This window comes from Harmonia axyridis, chromosome 3 (assembly GCF_914767665.1).
Source record: "Harmonia axyridis chromosome 3, icHarAxyr1.1, whole genome shotgun sequence".
NCBI lineage: Eukaryota > Metazoa > Arthropoda > Insecta > Coleoptera > Coccinellidae > Harmonia > Harmonia axyridis.
The window spans coordinates 15599156-15623186 of NC_059503.1; the positions used below are offsets into that span (position 1 = coordinate 15599156).

General features: G+C 35.1%; 3 protein-coding genes across 4 annotated transcripts; all 3 read left to right on the forward strand.

The window, feature by feature from the left end:
* The first annotated feature begins 272 nt into the window (after window positions 1–272).
* LOC123677039 (von Willebrand factor D and EGF domain-containing protein-like) lies at window positions 273–7345 on the forward strand. The gene is made up of 5 exons (XM_045613450.1): window positions 273–567; window positions 3055–3112; window positions 3544–3899; window positions 5913–6214; window positions 7038–7345. Exons 1-5 carry the CDS (start codon window positions 443–445, stop codon window positions 7244–7246), a joined length of 1050 nt encoding a protein of 349 aa, XP_045469406.1. The 5' UTR covers window positions 273–442; the 3' UTR covers window positions 7247–7345.
* A 530-nt stretch (window positions 7346–7875) lies between these two features.
* Window positions 7876–9992, forward strand: LOC123677038 (alanine aminotransferase 1-like). The gene has a single exon (XM_045613448.1). The coding sequence runs from the start codon at window positions 8140–8142 to the stop codon at window positions 9793–9795; it is 1656 nt and encodes a 551-aa protein (XP_045469404.1). The 5' UTR covers window positions 7876–8139; the 3' UTR covers window positions 9796–9992.
* Window positions 9993–13892: 3900 nt separating this feature from the next.
* LOC123677040 (fibrillin-1-like) lies at window positions 13893–22951 on the forward strand. 2 transcript variants are annotated; one of them, XM_045613452.1, is made up of 5 exons: window positions 13894–14058; window positions 15374–19107; window positions 19318–22042; window positions 22322–22422; window positions 22717–22951. In XM_045613452.1, the coding sequence occupies exons 1-5, from the start codon at window positions 13976–13978 to the stop codon at window positions 22851–22853; spliced, it is 6780 nt and encodes a 2259-aa protein (XP_045469408.1). In that variant the 5' UTR covers window positions 13894–13975; the 3' UTR covers window positions 22854–22951. The 2 variants fall into 2 exon arrangements, with proteins under 2 accessions (XP_045469407.1, XP_045469408.1); XM_045613451.1 differs by having other exon boundaries at window positions 13893–14058; window positions 15374–22042.
* The last annotated feature ends 1080 nt before the right edge of the window (window positions 22952–24031 follow it).

Here is a 24031-nt window from a genome sequence, read left to right on the forward strand (position 1 = left end):
TCGCATACCTAGACCAGTACTAGAAATGTTCAAAGCAATATTGAATCCAGACAATTTTCTCTGGGGGGAAAATTTTTCAACATCTTATAGGAGGGTATAGTCAAAAATGCTTTTCGATTTTGAAAGATAGTCTTTTTTCGGGGGTTTCAGGCATACTCAGGGGCTTATACCCCTGGACCCCCCTCTGGATTCAATGCTGTTTCAAAAATATTCGTTCAAGAAATCATATTATGTGATTATCTAATTGTTTTTGACCGGACTACTCAGAAGTCATATGATTCCGAAGAGAATAACCTAATCAATGATTCTACTAATCTGAGAATAATTACGGGGTCATTCATTATCGCTATGGGACATCCCACGAACGTTCACGTTGATAACCGGCTTGCTAGCTATAGTCCTCCTCCTATGGATTTGCAAGACGACCATAACAGAAACAAAGATGACGTCTTACAAGGCAAGCGATTTTTTATTCTCTGCGGCTCTGTTGCTAGTTTCAGTGACTTTTCTCTATGCCGACGACAGTTTCCGTAATTCCAGAGCTGGAGTTTGCGTCATAGAAGTCCCGTAAGTATTCTTTTTATATCCTTAATTATGCTAAGTTGATAACAACAGTTTGAGATCCTTAAAAATTCTTGGCAATGACATTCGAAGCAAAGGTATCTTCTATGTCATTCGATGAATGAATTTCGAAAAATTGAGTCTTAGTTTATCCGAAAACAATGATATGCCTTGGAATGTTAGGTTCAAATCTGTGAAATATGATAAATATAGGTCATTTATTACTTTCTAATTTGCTTCTACGATTTCACTTTCAAAATCTCTATCATCAATAGAAAATGTTAACCCATGAATGTTCTTTCGATTTATGAGTTAGATATAGCAAAATAAGGTCCGAAAAATTAGAAGAGGTGATGAAGTCAAGCAGCAGCTTTTGAGATCTTGTTCAAATTCATATTCATGTAATTTTTCAAGATATTTTGTATGATCCTCATAATTGATTCAGTTTGCTGAATAGTTACTCGAATTCAAAATTGTGACAAGCCTTGAAAACATAAATATTTCTGGAGGAAACAAAAAGCATATCAAATAATTATACGCTCGAAATGTTATTTTCATCTTTCGATATATGCCATTACATTTCTTCAACAATCATGGAAGAAGGACCTTCTGCATTGAAACTTGTATGTTTCGAATGAAATCATTTTTTCTTTGATAAACAAAAGACAAAATTTGAAGCAATAATATCCATGCAACCCCTAGTCAGATTTTGTCCATTAAAAAACTTAACTGCTGCATTAGAGATCTGAACTTACCCTCAAAAGTTTCAAGTTTCTAGCTTTCTTCGTTTTGCAGTTATTGATGTGTTGACGGACGGATATACTTGAATTTGACCCCGAATTCGTCATAGGTGAATGAGTGTTCTCTGAAGCTATTCTATGGTTTAGAAGGTTGTCCGATCATTTGATCATGAGATTTTTTTTCCAGTGAATAAACAACATACCTAGTTGAATGGATAGCTCATTTTATCGATGAGCAGCTTTCTTGACGAACAAAATTTCAGTGAAATCTGTATGTGCTTCAGTATTTTCGCGATTCAAACCTCCTCATAATTCAGCATCTACAAAGAAACAAAACCAGACAAAACAACCAGTTGTCCTTACTCTAGGCAAGCTCCGAGCTTCATACAAGATCTCACAAAGGCCTAAAAAAGTCGTATAGTGAAGAACATTGAACCCTTCGAAATGCTTTTTGGAGACGACATTGTTCACTTCATTCCGAAATGTCTTCTCACAGAATTCCCACTTTTGAAAAAAAAAATAATTTTTGATGATAATTTCATATCAATGAATTATGAACTCATTTCCAAGTAAACACATTATGAGGTTGGGTCTCTTATAAGCTCCTAATTAGGATTTTACTTCATTATCATAATCAATTTTCTGACAATGAAGACTTATTTTATTCACTAACATTCATCTATATTCTATACACATTTCGAATATTTCCATTGATTCAAACCAGATGCGTTTAGACGTACGTAATATATTTTCAGTGAATCGACCTTCATTATAAAATCTAAATTTATCGATTACGAATGATATACATACATATCATATCATATTTAACGAGTTTTCTTCGTGTCAAGAACAACATTGAATATGAATATTGAATAATGTGCAGAAAATATTTACATTTATTAATGTTGGAATATGACCCTAGAAAATTCCCTGAATTGCTTTTTTCTATTTCTATTGACTTCATTCGAGGAACGTGACCAATCATTGGAGAAAACGTATAAAAGTGTCATTTGAAATTAATCGTCTGTATAGATTATTTTCCATTATATTGTTTCACTATTTTCCAGCTCAACTCCAAGAAATTTATCGTAGTGTCTTGAATTCGAATTCAAAACGAAATGCCATTACATATTTGATCTCAGATAGTAGTTTCGAAAATTTTTATCGATACGTAGATGATACTTCCAAAACAATAGCACATTGAATAGACAGTTTTTTTGTAGACCAACATTTTAAAATTTTCCTATTTCTCCTATCCCAGAAATATTTGTGATTTTCAAACATTATATACAATGTGGTCCAACGAAAACTTAACACCTCGATTTCCCGACTTCGAAATGATAATGTGGAAAATCACTTAGACCCGTCAATTTTTGACTAGATAAGGAACAACTTTTTCGCTCTTCGTATCCCCGTAACTTCCACCCCCTAACGGGGGTGACCACAACCCCTTGATTTTGAATAAGAATAAGGGATGTTGCGATAACTAATTTTGAAGATTGTATCGGGTACTATCTACCCTAAAATTTCGCTTTAAAATATTTATCGATACTGAAATAACAGCGAAAATAGTGAAAGAGGCAACGTGGAATTTATCTCGAGAATATTATTCGTATCCAACACATTTCAAAGGTATTACTATTTAGTAGTTGTACTTTTCCACTATTTTATCTATCATTTCGTTATCGTTAATTTTTTTTTTCTTTCATGGTGAAAATAATTCCCGAATTGAATTCGCAAAATATTATTTCAGAACTATCCAACTCCTTAGTGAACATGACAGAAAAGGACCAATACCTCATGGAAATGGAGTAAGTAGAATAATCACGAAAATATCCAAATCAAGTCAGTGAAATTCCCATCTCTCATGAAGCAAGCGTTAGACGGTAAAAGCATCTCAATGAATTATATCGGAATCTCCTTATTTCTATGGAAAATGCTCAGTGACATTCAACAAAAAAGGTTTTTGGGGAGAATTATCGTTGAAGAAGTATTATCCTGTAGATATTCTCTTCTTTTCATTCAAACCCCAAAAAAGGACTCATTTATTTTTTCCAATGAAAAATCAAAACAAATTTGGAAAATGGAACATCCTGTAGCTTGATTACAAACGTTTCTCTGACCTCATTGTTAAGTCTTCAAATTCTACATTCTATCGGCTATTATTAAAGTCAATTGTATTCAAATCAGTGAAAACTAACCTTAATAGTTGAAACTAATACATATTTTCTTCGAATTTCAGTCTAGGCCAACTCTGAGTAAGATCGAAGTCTGCTGCTCAGGATACGCAAAACCAGCTCATACCTTTGCTGTTTGCGAACCAATTTGCGACAAGAAGTGCGAAAATGCAAACTGTACAGCACCCAACGTTTGTACATGCAAAAAAGGTTATATCAACGATCCCGTTGAGAGCCACAAATGCATACCAACTTGCCCAATTGGTTGTCTGAACGGAGTATGCACACATTCTGGTCAATGTTCTTGCAATTTTGGTTATGAGCTGAGCCCAAATAGGAGGTATTGCCATGCAGTTTGTCTTGGTGGCTGTGGACAAAATGCCGAGTGCGTTGGCAGAAATGAATGCCGGTGTAAGACAGGGTAAGTTTTGGGCAACTTATATTTATTTGTTTCGGAGATATGTAATAGGAGTCTAGCCAAATTTGGTGTACTTTTTCTGAGTTTTTGCTCATTTTTGAAATATCAAAATCAAATTAGGTAGCCATACTCTTTCACGGCAAAGTTTTTTTGTCTTTGTCTCCGTTTCAATACCTATATTGTCATTTTCAGTAGTAGTAACCAAATTCAAAATATCATGCATATAGGAATATGTGGAGCTATCGATCTATTTAAACTCACTACCAACTACAACGTTCTTCTTCTTCTTCTTCTGGTACCATGACCGTTTAATGATCGTTGATCATCATGTTGGCTATCATATTGACAACTATTGCTTTATTGACAGCTTCTCGAAAAAGTTGTACTGTAGATTTCCCGTACCACTGCCTCAAATTCTTCAACCACGATGTTCTCCTTCTTCCTGGACCAGGCCTGCCCAGAATTTTTCCCTCCATAATGAGATATAAGATTTCATATTTCTCTGGGTGCCTTATGATGTGACCAAAGTATTCGTTCTTCTGATCCGCATTTACTTGTAGAAACTTTGCTTCAGCCGTTTTTTACCGAAATTTGAGGCTCTATTGTAAAAACTAGTTATACATTCATGATTCAAAATATTGTCCATCGCTGGCCACTAATTTCTCTCATCTTTCAGGCAGCGTACAAATTCCGCGTTGAAATAACTGGTCATCTCTTGAAGCGATCCACTTTTTTATTTCTTCATAAGACCGGAAGTCCTGGTCAACCAGGCCATGTGCCATTGATTGCCATGATAGTTTTAGGGAGCAACGTCTGGAGAATACGGCGGGTGGGGTAAGACCAATACCTCCTAGAAAACTGCAGTCTAGGAGGTATTGGTAGGACTCCCCATTTCAACGTTCACAAGTATTTCTTAACCACTTTCGAAAGATGGGGTTGAGCATTGTCATGCTGTAAAATCACTTATTTATGTCTCTCGTTGTATTGCGGCCGTTTGTCTTTCAATGCCCGGCTCAAACGCATTGGTAACGTTCAATAACGATCGTCTGTGATTATTTCAGTCAGTTTTAACAACTAATAATACAATGCGCCGAGCTGAACCCACCAATTACTGAGCATGATTATGATTTTCTGCGCTTAGGATAAGTTTCATGAACCCATTTTTCGTCTCCAGTCACAATTCAATGCAGAAATCCCTTGCGTCTTTGCCTTGCAAGCAGCTGATCACAAGCAAACAAACGCCGTTCAACATCTTTCGGCTTCACTCGTACGGCACCCAAATTTTCTTGTTTCTGAATCATTCCCATGATTTTCAGGCGTTTTGAACTGGCTTGTTGCGTGACTCCCAATGATTCTGGCAATTCTTGTTGCGTTTGACACGAGTCTTGATCAACTAATGCCTCCAATTCTGCATCTTCGAAAACCTTCTCTTTTCCACCGCCTGCTAGTCTTCGACGACAAAAATCACCGTTCTTTAAAGATTCGTCTTTGACTTCATTAGAGCCAATTTGTTTTCTCAGGAACATTCTCTTGAAACCTGAAAAGGCCAGTTCAAATCTGGCAGAAAACCTTGTTGTTCAAAAAGTTGGAAGTGCAGTTCATTCATTTCATAGGCAGAGACTATAACATTGTTGAAACTTGAAACATACAAAAAAAGGCAATTTTTAAAGTTTGTGTTGTCAACCCTTTGCTATGTTGCCGATGTCCTTTTCTGATTATGCGTATTTATCACTCATAATAAGAAATGGTTTTGATTGCCTTCGAAATAATTTTCATCAACTATAGTCATGCTCATCAGCATTTTCATCAAATATTGAGTCCATAAGAAACATTCGGAATAGAATCTCGAAATTTGTTTTGTGAGCAGTAAAAGTACTGTTCTGAAAGTTTGGCAACGACGTTTTTCTTTAATCACTGACATCATGCCATTGCTGAAATAAATGGACTCGAATATATGCGTATAAAATAGGTACTAAGTTGTTGGAAAAGTCCTCAATTAACAACATAATCTTCCAGATACAATCGTGATTCCAAGACATCTCTTTGCGTTCCTCATTGTGAAGGTGGATGTGGTGCAGGAGGTCAGTGTATTGCACCAAATACCTGTGGCTGTCAACCAGGCTTCTTGAAGCAAGGTAACGCCTGTCTAGCAGCCTGTCCCAAGGGATGTGCCAACGGGGATTGTGTAGCACCTAACACTTGTCGCTGCAGACCTGGATGGACTTTGGACAAAACGGGAACCATCTGCGAGGCTCACTGCAATCCAGATTGTCTCAACGCAATCTGTGTTGGACCAAACGAATGCGCTTGTCGTAAAGGTGGGTAAAACCATATTGTAGTATTGTAGTACCTTTCTGAGTGATCATTTACTGTGACGGTTAAATTCATTAATGGACAAAGCAAAATCCACTAAATGGTTTCGAAGTTATAAGCATTATAGCCATTTAAATTTTCATAGTTTCAATGTCAAAGTTTTGTATTTAGATGGAGAACCAGAATCTCAACACCGTCGATTTTGTAGTCAAGGAAATATTGGCTAATTTTTTATCTATGTTCTTGTTGAATTTTCTATGGTTCTGGTTTAGCTATCAACATAAAATTTTGCATGAAGTTTGAAAGTTCTCGTGAGTACCTTACCCTATTTTAAAATCCGGATGATTAATTCCAACATATTTGCATTTAATTTTCCAGTTCCCGATTGTTTTCTGATATAGCGGTATATCAAATTTACAGTCCATAGTTAACAGCAGTTTTTTTAAGAATCATCAAATGAATATTGAGTTTTCATTTTGCAATATCCTGTACCTATATGTTTTGGATTTCGTAAAGAATTATTATAATCATAACATTGCAAAATATAGAATTTCAGTAATATGCTTACCTTAAGCTCACGTTCTCCGGGCGATTTGACATAAAACAGATTATCCAAGAAGGTTTCGGAGAAAATCCTCAATAAAATTATTGGCAGCAAATAACATATCTTTTCCTCTTTACCTTTTGATTGAAAACCAGAAATGGTGGATGCGCTATGTCTAAAACAGGAAAAAAAGCATTTCTGTTGAAACATTATACTCTAACATTAATTGAAGCTGATTGTAGTAAAAAAAAATAAATATAATAATGCAACCCAATTTTTTGCAGGATATGTCAAGGATCCTCGTCACACAGCAAATAGATGTGTAGCAGATTGTCCAGGAGGATGTCCGAACGGTCAATGCTCTGCACCAAACTTCTGTATTTGCAATCCAGGATATGTGAAGGAGAGCAAAGGAAGTCAAAACTGTATTCGCAGAACTAGAAGATCTGCTATGCACTTCGAACTTATTCCTGAGGAAATGTTTCAACACTAATTATGATTTTCGAATTTAAACTTCCCTACCATTCACTAATTCTCAATACTTATTAATTAAAGTTCCTTGTCATTTTTCAATAAAATATGTTTTACATTATATTCATTTTTATTTACCCTCAAATAGGTAGACAAACTTTCTTTTTGAACTTTTAATAAAATAGTTATTTTGACCTCAATACTCTTTTCATTCAAATTTATTTTCTATGATTCTATTTATCCATGTTGCCAGATAATCCGAAAATACAGATGAATTAAAAGTTCAATTTTGGCATCTATCACCTTACGTAAAGTATTTTGACATTTTGGCCAGGCTAGCTGCCATACTCAACACACATTTTTCACGATAAATCCAGACCTATTGGGATAACTTTGTTTTCACTGATTACTGCCTTTAAGTTATCGTCAAAGAGATTGGGTTATCTTGATTTTCTGAAATAATTCAATAGATACTTCTTCATAATTATTATTTCTCCATCTCTTCATTCCACTTTGCGGAATGAGTTCGGTTTATTTAGAAAGATAAATGAGCTTAATTATCGGCTTATCGCCACATGTTTTTGTTCTGAAATATTAATTGGAGAACTTAAATGTTAATATTTTGACTAGGATCCAACTCATATCTATTCACAAGCTCGTTATTATAAGAAATTGATCTCTTCCGTATCTCTTTTGTAGAATTGAAGAATTTTTTCACAATCTGGCATCGATACGCGCGCGCACTTGGTGTTTATGCCAAAAAGCATAATTCAGCAGCCCTGTGTGCAACAGCAGTACGAAGTACTTCGTCCAAGTTTCAAAATATTCTAGTGTCAAAGTTTCAGTGCAATAAATCAAAATCATTGGGTATTCAAAAATACTCAGTTGCTTAGAAAAATTGGCTTATAATTCAATATGTCGACGAGATTTTTAACTTCGTCGCTTCGGGCCAAAATCCCAAGCTTCTCAAGCACCTCTGGCAACAATGCTCTCTTATGTGAAATGTCAGATAATATAACATATCCTTTCACTTTCAAGGGATCGGAGGTTAGAAAAACTTTCAATCTCAGAAAAGGTGTATCCGGTGTATTTTCCATCGAAACTCCACGTACAATGACTACTTTAAGTGATGGCAAATGTAAAAACTTAACATTGGATACTCTGAATCCATGTGTAAAAGTAATGGAATATGCAGTTAGAGGACCATTAGTTATTAGAGCTGGAGAAATTGAAAAGGAACTGGAAAAAGGCGTTTCAAAACCTTTTAAGAAAGTAATTAAAGCAAATATTGGAGATTGTCATGCTATGGGACAAAAACCTATTACTTTTATAAGGCAAGTGTTGGCCCTCGTATCATATCCTGAATTGTTGAAAAGTCCTGATTTTCCCGATGATGCAAAATCTAGAGCTAGAGATATTTTGAAAGGTTGCAGGGGAGGATCAGTTGGTTCGTACACAGATTCTCCTGGGATTGAACTTATCAGAAGACACTGCGCAGAATATATTGAACGAAGGGATGGACATCCTTGTGACTGGCAAAATATTGTTCTTGGAGCAGGTGCCAGTGATTGTATTAAAGGTATTATGAAATTATTAATATGTGATGTTGGATGTAAAAAGCCAGGTGTAATGGTTCCCATACCCCAGTACCCTCTTTATTCTGCTTCTTTGGCTGAATTCAACATGCATCAAATTGGATATTATTTAGACGAATCGAAATTGTGGGGTTTAACTCTGCCTGAACTCCAAAGATCAATCGAGGAAGCCAAACAAGTTTCTCAACCCAGAGCTATTGTTGTTATAAACCCCGGTAATCCTACTGGTCAGGTATTAACCAGGCAAAATATTGAAGAAATCATCAAATTTGCTCATAAGGAAAACCTTATGATTCTTGCAGATGAAGTATACCAAGATAATATTTATGCCGAGGGCTCTGAATTTTATTCTTTTAAGAAAGTCATGACCGAAATGGGAGCCCCGTATTCCAATATGGAACTGGCTAGTTTTATGTCATGTTCTAAAGGTTATATGGGTGAATGTGGTCTTCGCGGAGGATATGTGGAAATTTTAAATATGGATCCAGATGTTAAAGCTATGTATATGAAAGCCATAAGTGCCAGTCTGTGTTCCACTGTTTTAGGACAAGCTGTAATTGATGTTGTATGTAATGCACCAAGAAAAGGAGAACCGAGTTATGACCAGTTCATGAAAGAAAAATTGGAAGTATTGGGAGCACTGAAAGTAAGGGCTAAAATGGTTGAAGAGACCTTTAATCAAATCGAAGGATTCAGTTGTAATCCAGTTCAAGGTGCCATGTATGCTTTTCCTCAAATCAAGTTGCCCCCTAAAGCAATTGAGGCAGCTAAAAAGGAAAATAAAGCCCCTGATGCATTCTATGCCTTCCGTCTATTAGAAGAAACAGGAATTTGTATTGTACCAGGTTCTGGTTTTGGTCAACAGCCTGGAACATACCATTTCCGTACTACAATTTTACCTCAAACAGATGCCTTGAAAGATATGTTGGGAGTATTCAAATCTTTCCATGAAAAATTTATTGCTACTTACTCATAAAAAAATTATATTTAATGTGTACTCATTTCAGTTTAGATATTAAATGATTATATTTGAGTCATGTGATACATCACTTCACAGAATAATATGCACGTATTCTGCAAGGTGAATTAGTTTGTTGAAATTATTGTTATTATTATATGTAAACATGTTTATAGTTTTATTATTTACACAAAATAAACTGTATTAAATACTCATCAGATGATTCTCGTCTTGATAATTTTTTTTCAGAAACACTTCTCCCTTTCTTTGAATTAAAATTCTTAATAGTTGGATGGTGCATATTATGATTGAATGTGTACCTAAACATTTAACATGAATTTATTGTGTTATGTAAATTTACATTTTCTATTTTTAGAATTGGTCTCCATGACATTGAATGCTTGGGATTGGGATACTGAAAAATGTGTTTGTGTATGACATTCTAATTATAGGATTTTTAAATATCATAAGTATTTGGTGTGTGATCTGAATTATCCTTCATTAATATCATTTTGGAAATAATAATATGATTGCTGCTAATTTATGAAACAACATAGTAGTTTTTTCCCATAGAGAAAGTTACAATGTCGATAGATTATTTAATAGGCTGAGATTCCCATATATCGTTCAAATTCAGTACCTTGAGATAACCTCCAATAATCTTTTTATATTTTTATTATCACTACTTTTAAATGGATAACTAAATAGATGATTGAACTTTGTATTCATACTATCTCCAAGTGATTAGATGAGAATTGTGAAACCTACATATAAACTTATATATTATTGGAGATAGAGATCAAAGTTTTCATGATTGAAAAATGTTTAAATGACAAGGATAAAAAAGTAAATTTGGATTCAGATTAATGGTTCAAAATTGATGTTTTTTCCAATACTCCGATAAAAGTCTCATGGAATTATTATTTTATGGAATATTGCAAAGATAACTGCGGTGATGCAGGTATTTTTGAAAATCATTTGTATTGAGTAATTACAAGCAATTTATCTATTTCATGAGATATTTCAACTTCACCTATGGGTTCGATACCTATAAATATCCCAGTATTTCTTATATGTATTAGTGTGAATTTCATCATGAAGCTACCCTTATTAATTTTAAGTTCAGTACGTATGAGACGTTTCACAAAATTATTTCACTTAGAATTGAAATAATCAATAGGTAGGCTATATTTCTTATTTCAAGAGCGAGTTTTGTTTCATCATTACCAAGTTTTAATTTGAAGCATAAAGACCATCCCTAATCAACACCTGCTTTCAATGAACCAACTGCAAAATACAGAAATTGGACAAAAAAAATATCAGAAATGTTATCCCTTTCATTTCAAGATATTTTCTTGAAAACTATGATCCTTTACAGATCGTTTTGGTGTGGTCAGATAAACACATATATTTTCTTCTAATGAAGAAATCTGCGATGTTACAAATTTCAATATGGGCGCATTCGCCATTATCTTATTCAGAACAAAACAAAATTTCAGATTTTGGAAAGGCCTTATTACTGTTTGAAAAAGAGATTTATTTTGAAATTTTCAACAATAAGGAATAAAATAACGGAAGGAAATATATTCCAGTCAGGGCGAAACCCTTAATTATTTGACCGTCCAACCATTCACTGTTGGGCAGTGCCGGCGCGAATAATTTTCGCGCCTGAAGCTAAGCATTCTTCTACGCCCTTGCTGAAAAGCGTCAATGGTAGCATGACTTCCCTCATAACAACCCCAAAAAAAACAGCACCTGCTCTGATGATGAATGCAAAACTCTCTTCTCCCCATGAAGGATCTTGCAATCTCGCGTAGGTAAAAAAAAGTTAAATCCTAGTGAATGAAGAATGTTGAAATGTTTTAATGATAATATTATACCAAGTGTTTCCAAGGTTTAAAAATAAAAAAACAGCAAAACAGAAGAAATACATCTATATAAGTCAAAATATCGAAATTCGAAATACACATAGTTAAGCTAGAAAAAAAAAACAAAAAAAAGAACAAACCATTAATGCAAGGTAACTTCTAAAAAGAGGAGAAAACAAAATTTGCAATTTTTGATTATTAAGCAGAATTTTACGTATTTCACTCTAAAACAATGCTACAAATAGTTAGGCTTTTGCGAGATAAAGGCAAAATATTATAGTAAGTGATCGCATTGTAAACAAAAGAACTCCTAAAAGTCCTAAACATTGATGTCAAATACCTGGGCAGGTGCAGAAGCTCTGGTGCTCTTAAATTACATTGCCGCAACTGGGACCGCTTTATAAAAAGGTTGCTCAAATAGGAAGGACTCCCAAGCCACAGAATTCTTTGAGTAAGGACATCACATTAAAAGCAATCCGACACTATGCATATTGAGCCATTTATGTTCTTAGAGATATTGCGGGAAAATCTCGGTAATCCGAATACAAATCGACAACAACAATTATGCATCCTCTGAAGTATTTCGATCATGTTGGTCCAGGCAAGGTCCATATACCTACACATAAGGTATAATTGAAATGTGATAGCACCAATGACCCAGATCAGTACTTTTCCAGATGAAAGTTCAAGATTTCCCTATTATTAAATAAATTAAAAATAAATATTATAAACATAAATAATCCAACTTCTATATAATTTGTCTTAATGAAACAAAACAGCACAAATAAAAATCAGCAACTTCTTCTTCTTCTTCGTTTTTTTCAATAGAACCGTGTCCTATTTTTTCTGCCTTCTTCCTGTCATTATTATGTCTCTTGTGATATCGAGCTCCAGCTTTCTTTGCATCTCTTCGGTGGGAGTCCCAATGGTCTTTACTCTTTGGTATTTGGGATCTGTGTTTCCACCCATTTGGCCAGTCTTATAGCTGACATCTTCTCTATACATGGTCTATCCAGAACTTCCTGCGTGCTCTGATCCATCTGACCATATCCTGTGTCTCCAGTTCCTCCCTTATTTCTGCGCTCCTCACACGATCTCTGAGTGTTACTTCTTTGATACATCTCAAATTCCTCATATCTGTTTTTCTTGCCATTCTCTTGGTTTAGATGTTTCTGAACTCGTTTTGACGGCGTATGTGAGCACTGGTCTCACACCCGCTTTATGACTCATGGTCCAAATTAGGTACGTCTCTCAGGAAGCCTCTGATCTTTGGGGTTTTAGCCACTTGTCCTCGTATCTCTTCTACACTGCATCGTTCACTGGATACTGTTACTCCTATACAGTTGAATCTTGACAATTGTTCTATTATTTCGTTGTTGATTGCTTTCTTACATCGGATCTGCTCTTTGACGATGGCCATGGTCTTAGATTTCTCACAGCTGACACGATTTCCTATCTTATAGCCTGCTCTGAACTTTCTGACTCTCTCAATTATTCGATCCATTACGAGATTAAAGAGCAATGAACTTAGGCTATCTCCCTGTCGTATGCCGCAATTGAAATAATATTTGACAAAAAAATACTACATAGTACCATAGAATGAAGAATATCGCATCCCTGTAACTGTAACTGTAACAACCCTTGATTTTAAATAGGGAGGAAGGGTGTTGCGATAACTAAGTTTGAAGATCGTATCGAGTACTATCTGACCCTAAAATTTCACTTCAAAGTATCCATCAATAACTATTGAAAATAGTGGAAGAGGCAATGTGGAATTTATCTCTAGAATATTATTCGTATCCGTCACATTTCGAAGGTATTTAGTAGTTAGTACTCTTTCCGTATTTTAACTGTAATTTCGTTATCGATTAAAATTTTGAAGCAAAATTTCAGTATCAGAAAGCACTCGATAAGATCTTTAAAATGGGTTATCGCAACGCCCCTCATCCCTATTCAAAATAAAGGAGTTGTAGTCTCCATCTTTAGGGGGTTGCTGTTACAAGTGGTACGGGGATGCGAAAAGCGGAAAAATTGTTCCCCTCGAATCAGAAATTAACGGGTCCGAGCAATCTAAGACATTTAATTTTAAAGCCGGAAAATCGCAGTGTTAAGTTTTAGTTGGATCACCCTATATTATGAATCTTATCATTTTGCATAAATGATCCGATTGCATCAGGAAATCTCGTGTGAATAATTCTTATGCAGGTCTTCTCAAACATTCATGAATTGATAAGAATTTCCATTTTCAATTATCTTCCTTCCGGTGATAATGACAAATGTACAAATAATAAAATATTAATTAGAAGTCGCGAAGACTGCAATGATAAAAAATGTATAAGATGAGTTCAGATTTTTATTTGGTGTTGTTTTTCTTGTTTTCTGTGATAAACGTGATATGTACAGTCAATAATGGGTGAGTTCTATTGTTATTAGAATTTTTCATTTAGGTACCTACTATTTCGTCATTTATCAGAAAATTCATATAATCGTTCCAAAGGTTTCTTGGTATCTGTCATAAATGAAGTTTGAGAAGTTTAATGAGGGCAATTGGTATGACGACTCGGGATTAAATAATTAAAATCTTTAAAATGAGAATGATAAACAGATTATAAATGGACATCGAATGTTTGAACAAGTAATTTTTCTTCTTCAGAAGAAGAATCTACCTATTTCTAACACAAATTAAGCAGATTAAAAAGTATAGAAACACCGATTTCATGACTTGGTCATGAACCATTCTTCCTGTTTTTATTTAGGTACGACTTGTAAATTGATTTGTTGGGTATTCAAAAATTATCGTAAGTAATTGCACAAGTGCATCAAAATTACCGATAATTTTGCATGACAGCGTGTTGTCATAAAAACTGCATGAGTTCATTTTCATTTTTGGAGAAAGAGCCCGACACCGAAGGTGGAGGGCTCTTTCTCCAAAAATGAAAATGACCGAATGCAGTTTTTCAAAGAAAACACGCTGGAATGCGAAATTATCCGGTAATTTTGATGCACGAGTGTAATTCGGGGGAATATTTCCCGAATAAACTTTTACATTACTTGTCAAACTGATTTAGAATGGAATTGCCATAGATTCGAACTGTGTAAGATGCATAGAAACTATGCATCTATGAACAGAACAATTATCGCAGTGCAGTTTCGCTTCCTACAATGCAATTATCGCTGTAATTTTCGATAATTGTTCTCCAGATACATAGAATTTTTGACAGGAGGGAAATATTCACTGTAATAGTACTACTCACTAATATTTCATTCGTTATTCAAAACTAATTATGAGTAATAAGCTAGGGATGAAGATTGTACTATTTCACAGTAAATTGAGGTAAAAAATCAACTAGACTTTGGCTAAAAAGCACTGAATTTTCCAATTCCGTTGAAAATCATCAGCAATACGGTAAATTTCTTTCAGCACTGAATCTTACTGCTGAGTTCTGAGAAAAACGTATGGATCCTTTTGTTGTTCAAAACGCTCAATTAGTTATTATTGTTCTATGTTTATTTTACCACCGAATATTTAAAAAAACCAAATATTTTTATTTCGTTTTTTCGTCGTTATGATGGAGCTAAATGAGTAAAAAAATTGCATATGATCTTTTTAGATGATTGTAACCTATTAGTGCCCTTTGAAATGTTCTTATCCTCTATTTTATCAAAATTTATAAAAGGTCTTTATATTTCTTTTTAATTCTTAGTATTGAGCTATTTGAATTTCGCAGCGAATGCAGATTTTGTATAAATGGAAAATGCCGAGGAAAGCTATGCATCTGTAACAAAGGATTCGTTATGGATTCGGTAAATAAATATAAGTGTAATAGACTTTGCAGTAAATTATGCTCAAACGGAAGATGTTCTGCCAAAGAAACTTGCACTTGCAATGCTGGTTATATCCTTGACATTAAAGATAAATACAGATGTAACAAACTATGTAGTAAAACATGTGTGAATGGGAGATGTACTGCTAGAGAAACATGCTCTTGTAATGCCGGATATATCATCGATTCAAAGGACAGATATAAATGTAATAAACTTTGTAGTAGATCATGTATCAACGGAAGATGTTCTGCCAAAGAAACTTGCACTTGCAATGCCGGTTATATCCTTGACCTTAAAGATAAATACAGATGTAACAAACTATGTAGTAAAACATGTGTGAATGGGAGATGTACTGCTAGAGAAACATGCTCTTGTAATGCCGGATATATCATCGATTCAAAGGACAAATATAAATGTAATAAACTTTGTAGTAGATCATGCATCAACGGAAGATGCTCTGCCAGAGAAACTTGCACTTGCAATGCAGGTTATATTCTTGACCTGAAAGATAAATACAAATGTAACAGTCTATGTAGTAAAACATGTGTGAATGGAAGATGTACTTCTAGAGAAACATGCTCTTGTAATGCAGGATACATCCTCGATTCGAAGGACAAATATAAATGTAATAAACTATGTAGTCGATCATGCATAAATGGAAGGTGCTCTGCCAAAGAAACTTGCACTTGCAATGCAGGTTATATCCTTGATTTGAAAGATAAATACAAATGTAACAAACTATGCAGCAAAACATGTGTGAATGGAAGATGTACTGCCAAAGAAACTTGCACTTGCAATGCAGGTTATATCCTTGACACGAAAGACAAATACAAATGTAATAATATGTGTAGTAAAACATGTGTGAATGGAAGATGTACTTCTAGAGAAACATGTTCTTGTAATGCGGGATATATCCTCGATTTTAAGGACAAATATAAATGTAATAAACTATGTAGTCGATCATGCATAAATGGAAGGTGCTCTGCCAAAGAAACTTGCACTTGCAATGCAGGTTATAGCCTTGACCAGAAAGATAAATACAAATGTAACAAACTATGCAGCAAAACATGTGTGAATGGAAGATGTACTGCTAGAGAAACATGCTCTTGTAATGCAGGATATATCCTCGATTCGAAGGACAAATATAAATGTAATAAACTTTGTAGTAGATCTTGCATCAACGGAAGATGCTCTGCCAAAGAAACTTGCACTTGCAATGCAGGTTATATTCTTGATTTGAAAGATAAATACAAATGTAACAAACTATGCAGCAAAACATGTGTGAATGGAAGATGTACTGCTAGAGAAACATGCTCTTGTAATGCCGGATATATCATCGATTCAAAGGACAGATATAAATGTAATAAACTTTGTAGTAGATCATGTATCAACGGAAGATGTTCTGCCAAAGAAACTTGCACTTGCAATGCCGGTTATATCCTTGACCTTAAAGATAAATACAGATGTAACAAACTATGTAGTAAAACATGTGTGAATGGGAGATGTACTGCTAGAGAAACATGCTCTTGTAATGCCGGATATATCATCGATTCAAAGGACAAATATAAATGTAATAAACTTTGTAGTAGATCATGCATCAACGGAAGATGCTCTGCCAAAGAAACTTGCACTTGCAATACAGGTTATATCCTTGACACGAAAGACAAATACAAATGTAATAATCTGTGTAGTAAAACATGTGTGAATGGAAGATGTACTTCTAGAGAAACATGCTCTTGTAATGCAGGATACATCCTCGATTCGAAGGACAAATATAAATGTAATAAACTTTGTAGTAAATCTTGCATAAATGGAAGGTGCTCTGCCAAAGAAACTTGCACTTGCAATGCAGGTTATATCCTTGATTTGAAAGATAAATACAAATGTAACAAACTATGCAGCAAAACATGTGTGAATGGAAGATGTACTGCCAAAGAAACTTGCACTTGCAATGCAGGTTATATCCTTGACACGAAAGACAAATACAAATGTAATAATCTGTGTAGTAAAACATGTGTGAATGGAAGATGTACTTCTAGAGAAACATGCTCTTGTAATGCAGGATACATCCTCGATTCGAAGGACAAATATAAATGTAATAAACTTTGTAGTAGATCTTGCATCAACGGAAGATGCTCTGCCAGAGAAACTTGCACTTGCAATGCAGGTTATAGCCTTGACCAGAAAGATAAATACAAATGTAACAAACTATGCAGCAAGACATGTGTGAATGGAAGATGTACTGCTAGAGAAACATGTTCTTGTAATGCGGGATATATCCTCGATTTTAAGGACAAATATAAATGTAATAAACTATGTAGTCGATCATGCATAAATGGAAGGTGCTCTGCCAAAGAAACTTGCACTTGCAATGCAGGTTATATCCTTGATTTGAAAGATAAATACAAATGTAACAGTCTATGTAGTAAAACATGTGTGAATGGAAGATGTACTGCTAGAGAAACATGCTCTTGTAATGCAGGATATATCCTCGATTCGAAGGACAAATATAAATGTAATAAACTTTGTAGTAGATCTTGCATCAACGGAAGATGCTCTGCCAGAGAAACTTGCACTTGCAATGCAGGTTATATTCTTGACCTGAAAGATAAATACAAATGTAACAGTCTATGTAGTAAAACATGTGTGAATGGAAGATGTACTGCTAGAGAAACATGCTCTTGTAATGCAGGATATATCCTCGATTCGAAGGACAAATATAAATGTAATAAACTTTGTAGTAGATCTTGCATCAACGGAAGATGCTCTGCCAGAGAAACTTGCACTTGCAATGCAGGTTATATTCTTGACCTGAAAGATAAATACAAATGTAACAGTCTATGTAGTAAAACATGTGTGAATGGAAGATGTACTGCTAGAGAAACATGCTCTTGTAATGCAGGATACATCCTCGATTCGAAGGACAAATATAAATGTAATAAACTTTGTAGTAGATCTTGCATCAACGGAAGATGCTCTGCCAGAGAAACTTGCACTTGCAATGCAGGTTATAGCCTTGACCAGAAAGATAAATACAAATGTAACAAACTATGCAGCAAAACATGTGTGAATGGAAGATGTACTGCTAGAGAAACATGCTCTTGTAATGCAGGATATATCCTCGATTCGAAGGACAAATATAAATGTAATAAACTTTGTAGTAGACCTTGCATCAACGGAAGATGCTCTGCCAGAGAAACTTGCACTTGCAATGCAGGTTATATTCTTGATTTGAAAGATAAATACAAATGTAACAGTCTATGTAGTAAAACATGTGTGAATGGAAGATGTACTGCTAAAGAAACATGCTCTTGTAATGCAGGATATATCCTCGATTCGAAGGACAAATATAAATGTAATAAACTTTGTAGTAGACCTTGCATCAACGGAAGATGCTCTGCCAGAGAAACTTGCACTTGCAATGCAGGTTATATTCTTGATTTGAAAGATAAATACAAATGTAACAGTCTATGTAGTAAAACATGTGTGAATGGAAGATGTACTGCTAAAGAAACATGCTCTTGTAATGCAGGATATATCCTCGATTCGAAGGACAAATATAAATGTAATAAACTTTGTAGTAGATCTTGCATCAACGGAAGATGCTCTGCCAGAGAAACTTGCACTTGCAATGCAGGTTATATTCTTGATTTGAAAGATAAATACAAATGTAACAAACTATGCAGCAGAACATGTGTGAATGGAAGATGTACTGCTAGAGAAACATGTTCTTGTAATGCGGGATATATCCTCGATTTGAAGGACAAATATAAATGTAATAAACTATGTAGTCAATCATGCATGAATGGAAGGTGCTCTGCCAAAGAAACATGCTCTTGTAATGCAGGTTATAGCCTTGACCTGAAAGATAAATACAAATGTAACAGTCTATGTAGTAAAACATGTGTGAATGGAAGATGTACTGCTAAAGAAACATGCTCTTGTAATGCAGGATATATCCTCGATTCGAAGGACAAATATAAATGTAATAAACTATGTAGTAGATCATGCATAAATGGTAGGTGCTCTGCCAAAGAAACTTGCACTTGCAATGCAGGTTATAGCCTTGATCAGAAAGATAAATACAAATGTAACAAACTATACAGCAAAACATGTGTGAATGGAAGATGTACTGCTAGAGAAACATGTTCTTGTAATGCAGGATATATCCTCGATTCGAAGGACAAATATAAATGTAATAAACTTTGTAGTAGATCTTGCATCAACGGAAGATGCTCTGCCAGAGAAACTTGCACTTGCAATGCAGGTTATAGCCTTGACCTGAAAGATAAATACAAATGTAATAGTCCGTGTAGTAAAACATGTGTGAATGGGAGATGTACTGCTAGAGAAACATGCTCTTGTAATGCAGGATATTATCTCGATTCGAAGGACAAATATAAATGTAATAAACTGTGTAGTAGAACATGCATAAATGGAAGTTGCTCTGCCAAAGAAACTTGTAGTTGTGATACAGGATTCGTCCAAGATCCGAAAGACAAGTACAAATGCAATCTGCTATGTAGTAAATCATGCATCAATGGACGGTGCTCTGCCAAAGAAACTTGTACTTGTAATACAGGATTCATCCCAGATCCGAAAGACAAGTACAAATGCAATCAGCTATGCATGAGACCCTGCGTCAATGGACGGTGTTCTGCTAAAGAAACTTGTACTTGTAACACTGGATACGTCCCGGATCCGGATGACAGATACAGATGTAACCTGCTATGTAGTAAATCATGCATCAATGGACGGTGCTCTGCCAATGAAACTTGTACTTGTGATACAGGATTCGTCCCAGATCCGAAAGACAAGTACAAATGCAATCAGCTTTGCAGTAGACCATGCGTCAATGGACAGTGTTCTGCCAAAGAAACTTGTACTTGTAACACTGGATACATCCTAGATCCGAAAGACAAATACAATTGCACTCTGGCATGTAGTAAATCATGCATCAATGGACGGTGCTCTGCCAAAGAAACTTGTACTTGTGATGCAGGATTCATCCCAGATCCGAAAGACAAGTACAAATGCAATCAGCTATGCAGTAGACCATGCGTCAATGGACGGTGTTCTGCCAAAGAAACTTGTACTTGTAACACTGGATACATCCTAGATCCGAAAGACAAATACAATTGCACTCTGGCATGTAGTAAATCATGCATCAATGGACGGTGCTCTGCCAAAGAAACTTGTACTTGTGATGCAGGATTCATCCCAGATCCGAAAGACAAGTACAAATGCAATCAGCTATGCAGTAGACCATGCGTCAATGGACGGTGTTCTGCCAAAGAAACTTGTACTTGTAACACTGGATACATCTCAGATCCGAAAGACAAATACAATTGCACTCTGAGATGTAGTAAATCATGCATCAATGGACGGTGCTCTGCCAAAGAAACTTGTACTTGTGATGCAGGATTCATCCCAGATCCGAAAGACAAGTACAAATGCAATCAGCTATGCAGTAGACCATGCGTAAATGGACGGTGTTCTGCCAAAGAAACTTGTACTTGTAACACTGGATACATCCTAGATCCGAAAGATAAATACAATTGCACTCTGCTATGTAGTAAATCATGCATCAATGGAAGTTGCTCTGCCAAAGAAACTTGTACTTGTGATGCAGGATTCATCCCAGATCCGAAAGACAAGTATAAATGCAATCAGCTATGCAGTAGACCATGTGTCAATGGACGGTGTTCTGCCAAAGAAACTTGTACTTGTAACACTGTATACTTCTCAGATCCGAATGACAAATACAGATGCTATCAGTTATGCACTAGACCATGTATCAATGGAAGGTGCTCTGCCAAAGAAACTTGTACTTGTGATGCAGGATTCATCCCAGATCCGAAAGACAAGTATAAATGCAATCAGCTATGCAGTAGACCATGCGTCAATGGACGGTGTTCTGCCAAAGAAACTTGTACTTGTAACACTGGATACGTCCCAGATCCGAATGACAAATACAGATGTAACCTGCTATGCAGTAGACCATGCATCAATGGAAGGTGCTCTACCAAAGAAACTTGTACTTGTGATGCAGGATTCATTCCAGATCTAAAAGACAAGTACAACTGCAATCAGCTATGCAGTAGACCATGCGTCAATGGAAGATGCTCTGCCAAAGAAACTTGTACTTGTAATCGAGGGTATATATTGGGTAATAGCAGTTTCGAATGTGTAAAGGGTTGTTCTGAACATTGTATCAATGGAACATGCGTGTCATATGAAACGTGTGAATGTTTCAAGAATTTCACCCTGGTTAAAGGCAGTAAATATGTATGTCAGGAACTTTCAGTGAATCATACTTCTGTAGGTTCAGGATGTGGCCCTGGTTATAAGAATGATATAATTAATAACCGTTGCATTGCAGAATGCCCAACGTCCTGTAAGTATGGATATTGTATAGAACCTTATAAATGTATTTGTGATGAACCTTTCACGATGAAGAATGGAAGTTGTGTTCTGGGAAAGCGGAATTATACAACAAAATTTGATTCAAGGAATTCTTCCAGCTCTGAGGTGTATCTTACAAATATGCACTTCATATTCTTGGCGCTTGGGTAAGTTACCAATCTATTTTCAGCACAAATCTCTGTTTATCAATATCAATCGTGCAAATCATTGTAAACCATATTTCGACATATTCATCATTTTATTTCAAATTCGTCTATATTCAACTGATTCATGTAAACTCACTTTTTTATTGTGCCTTTGTTTGAAGTAATCATATCTCATTTAAATTAATTTGAAGATTAATTGATAAGAGTAGTTTTTCCTCCACGATTTCGTGCCAACGAAGTAGACAATGTTGAAACCAGCTTTGGTCTCTTTCCTTTCAGATTCGTTGTAGGGGTCACATCTTTTCTACTTGTTTATGTAGTATATAAATTTTATAAGAAGAAGATCAATCGAGATTTGCATCCCATGGAAAATGCCTTAGGTGAGTATTATCAACCTATGAATTTGAATTGAAAATCTAAAAAAATATACACTATTTATAGATCTTGAGATTAATCTATAGAAAGCGTATAAACATTATTATCTGAAAATGATATTTCAAAAATGTATTATGCTGGATTTTCCATTTTTTACTTCAAATAATTAAACGTTATTTCGATAGAAATGTCAAGCATAATTATACTTTATTAATTTTTTGTCGCTTAAGAAAGTTGATTTCTTCATTCGAATGTTTCCCAAATTAAAAAAAAAGAAGTATTTTCATTATTTTTTTCAGATGAGTTTTTCAGTGCACATCCTATAGTTTATGCTGACGCCTCTTCAACGAATGAATTTGATAACTCTTCCGAAATTATTACGTCAACGCAAAGGACTCCATTATTGCAACAACTGCTAGGTGAAATGAGAGTGTAATAATTTAAATGAAGCAAACGATGTTTACTTTACAATTTTTCAATGTTACAGCTAATTTGTATTGAGCTCAATAAAGAAAGAACTTGTGGAGATTTGAATAATATTCCCCTTTCTAGACTAGAGATAAAACACACGAGTGAAAAAAGAACTTTCTCCACATGTTACACACTATACTTTTCCTGCAACTGCACAAATTTGAATAATTCAAGTAGTATACTCAATTCAATTCAAAATGGCCTTCGTTGACAGTAGGTATCTGTTCATTTCTTGCGTTTCAATAGAAACGTCTTCTCAAAAGCCTAATTTCATTGGTCTACCAAGCTAGGTGTGTACAAAGTGCTGTGTGGAATAATATTTCTCACAGTATGAGCAATACATAATTTTGAAATTGAGTAAGCTAAGAAGAATACGCTACTTTTCATAGCAGTTGTAGGAAAAGCTATTATGCCATTAGTGAATATCTGGCTAATGAAAACTTATTTATAACTCAACTATGGTATTTCCTCCTCCTTCTGTTTAATAGGACTATGTGCAATTTCTTTAGCCAGCTGATGTTGTCCAGCATTCTTTCCATAAATTTGGTGGCTGCCCTAGTGATCGGAAAGAAATATATGGGAGATGATTTTTTGCCAATTTGGACATTTGGTCGGAAAATGTGCCTTTCACAAGTTCATTTCAGTATCTTCGTCTTGACCTCGACCATCTAACGACGTTCTGGATTAACAATTATTGTCTGAAGGCATCCCTTCTTATCCTATCGTACCTTTAATTGCTTTCAATGTTCTCATCATTTGCTTTGTTTCGCTAGTTTTGAAAATGCGTACTTTAAATGCCGTCGCTAGGGGGCTTTACGTTTCCGAATTTTATTGCCACTTGGGGTTCTGGATTATTTTTTTTCAATTCTCTAATCAGAATGTTGATTTCTCAAAATGGAATGCAAAATATAAGAAAACAATTCCATATCATCACTCCAACTGATCCTTCTTAAGAAATATAAGCAGTTTTATTATTTTATACCACATACCATTATTTTATAATATCCCTTATTTCTTATTTTAAATTATCTAGTGTTATCCAATATTAATTATTGGCATTCTGCAGCTTAAGCTTCTGTTAGGGCAGAAAAATGGGTCTTTGCAGCTCTGCCGCCCTAGGGCAGCAAAATGGATCTCTGTCTA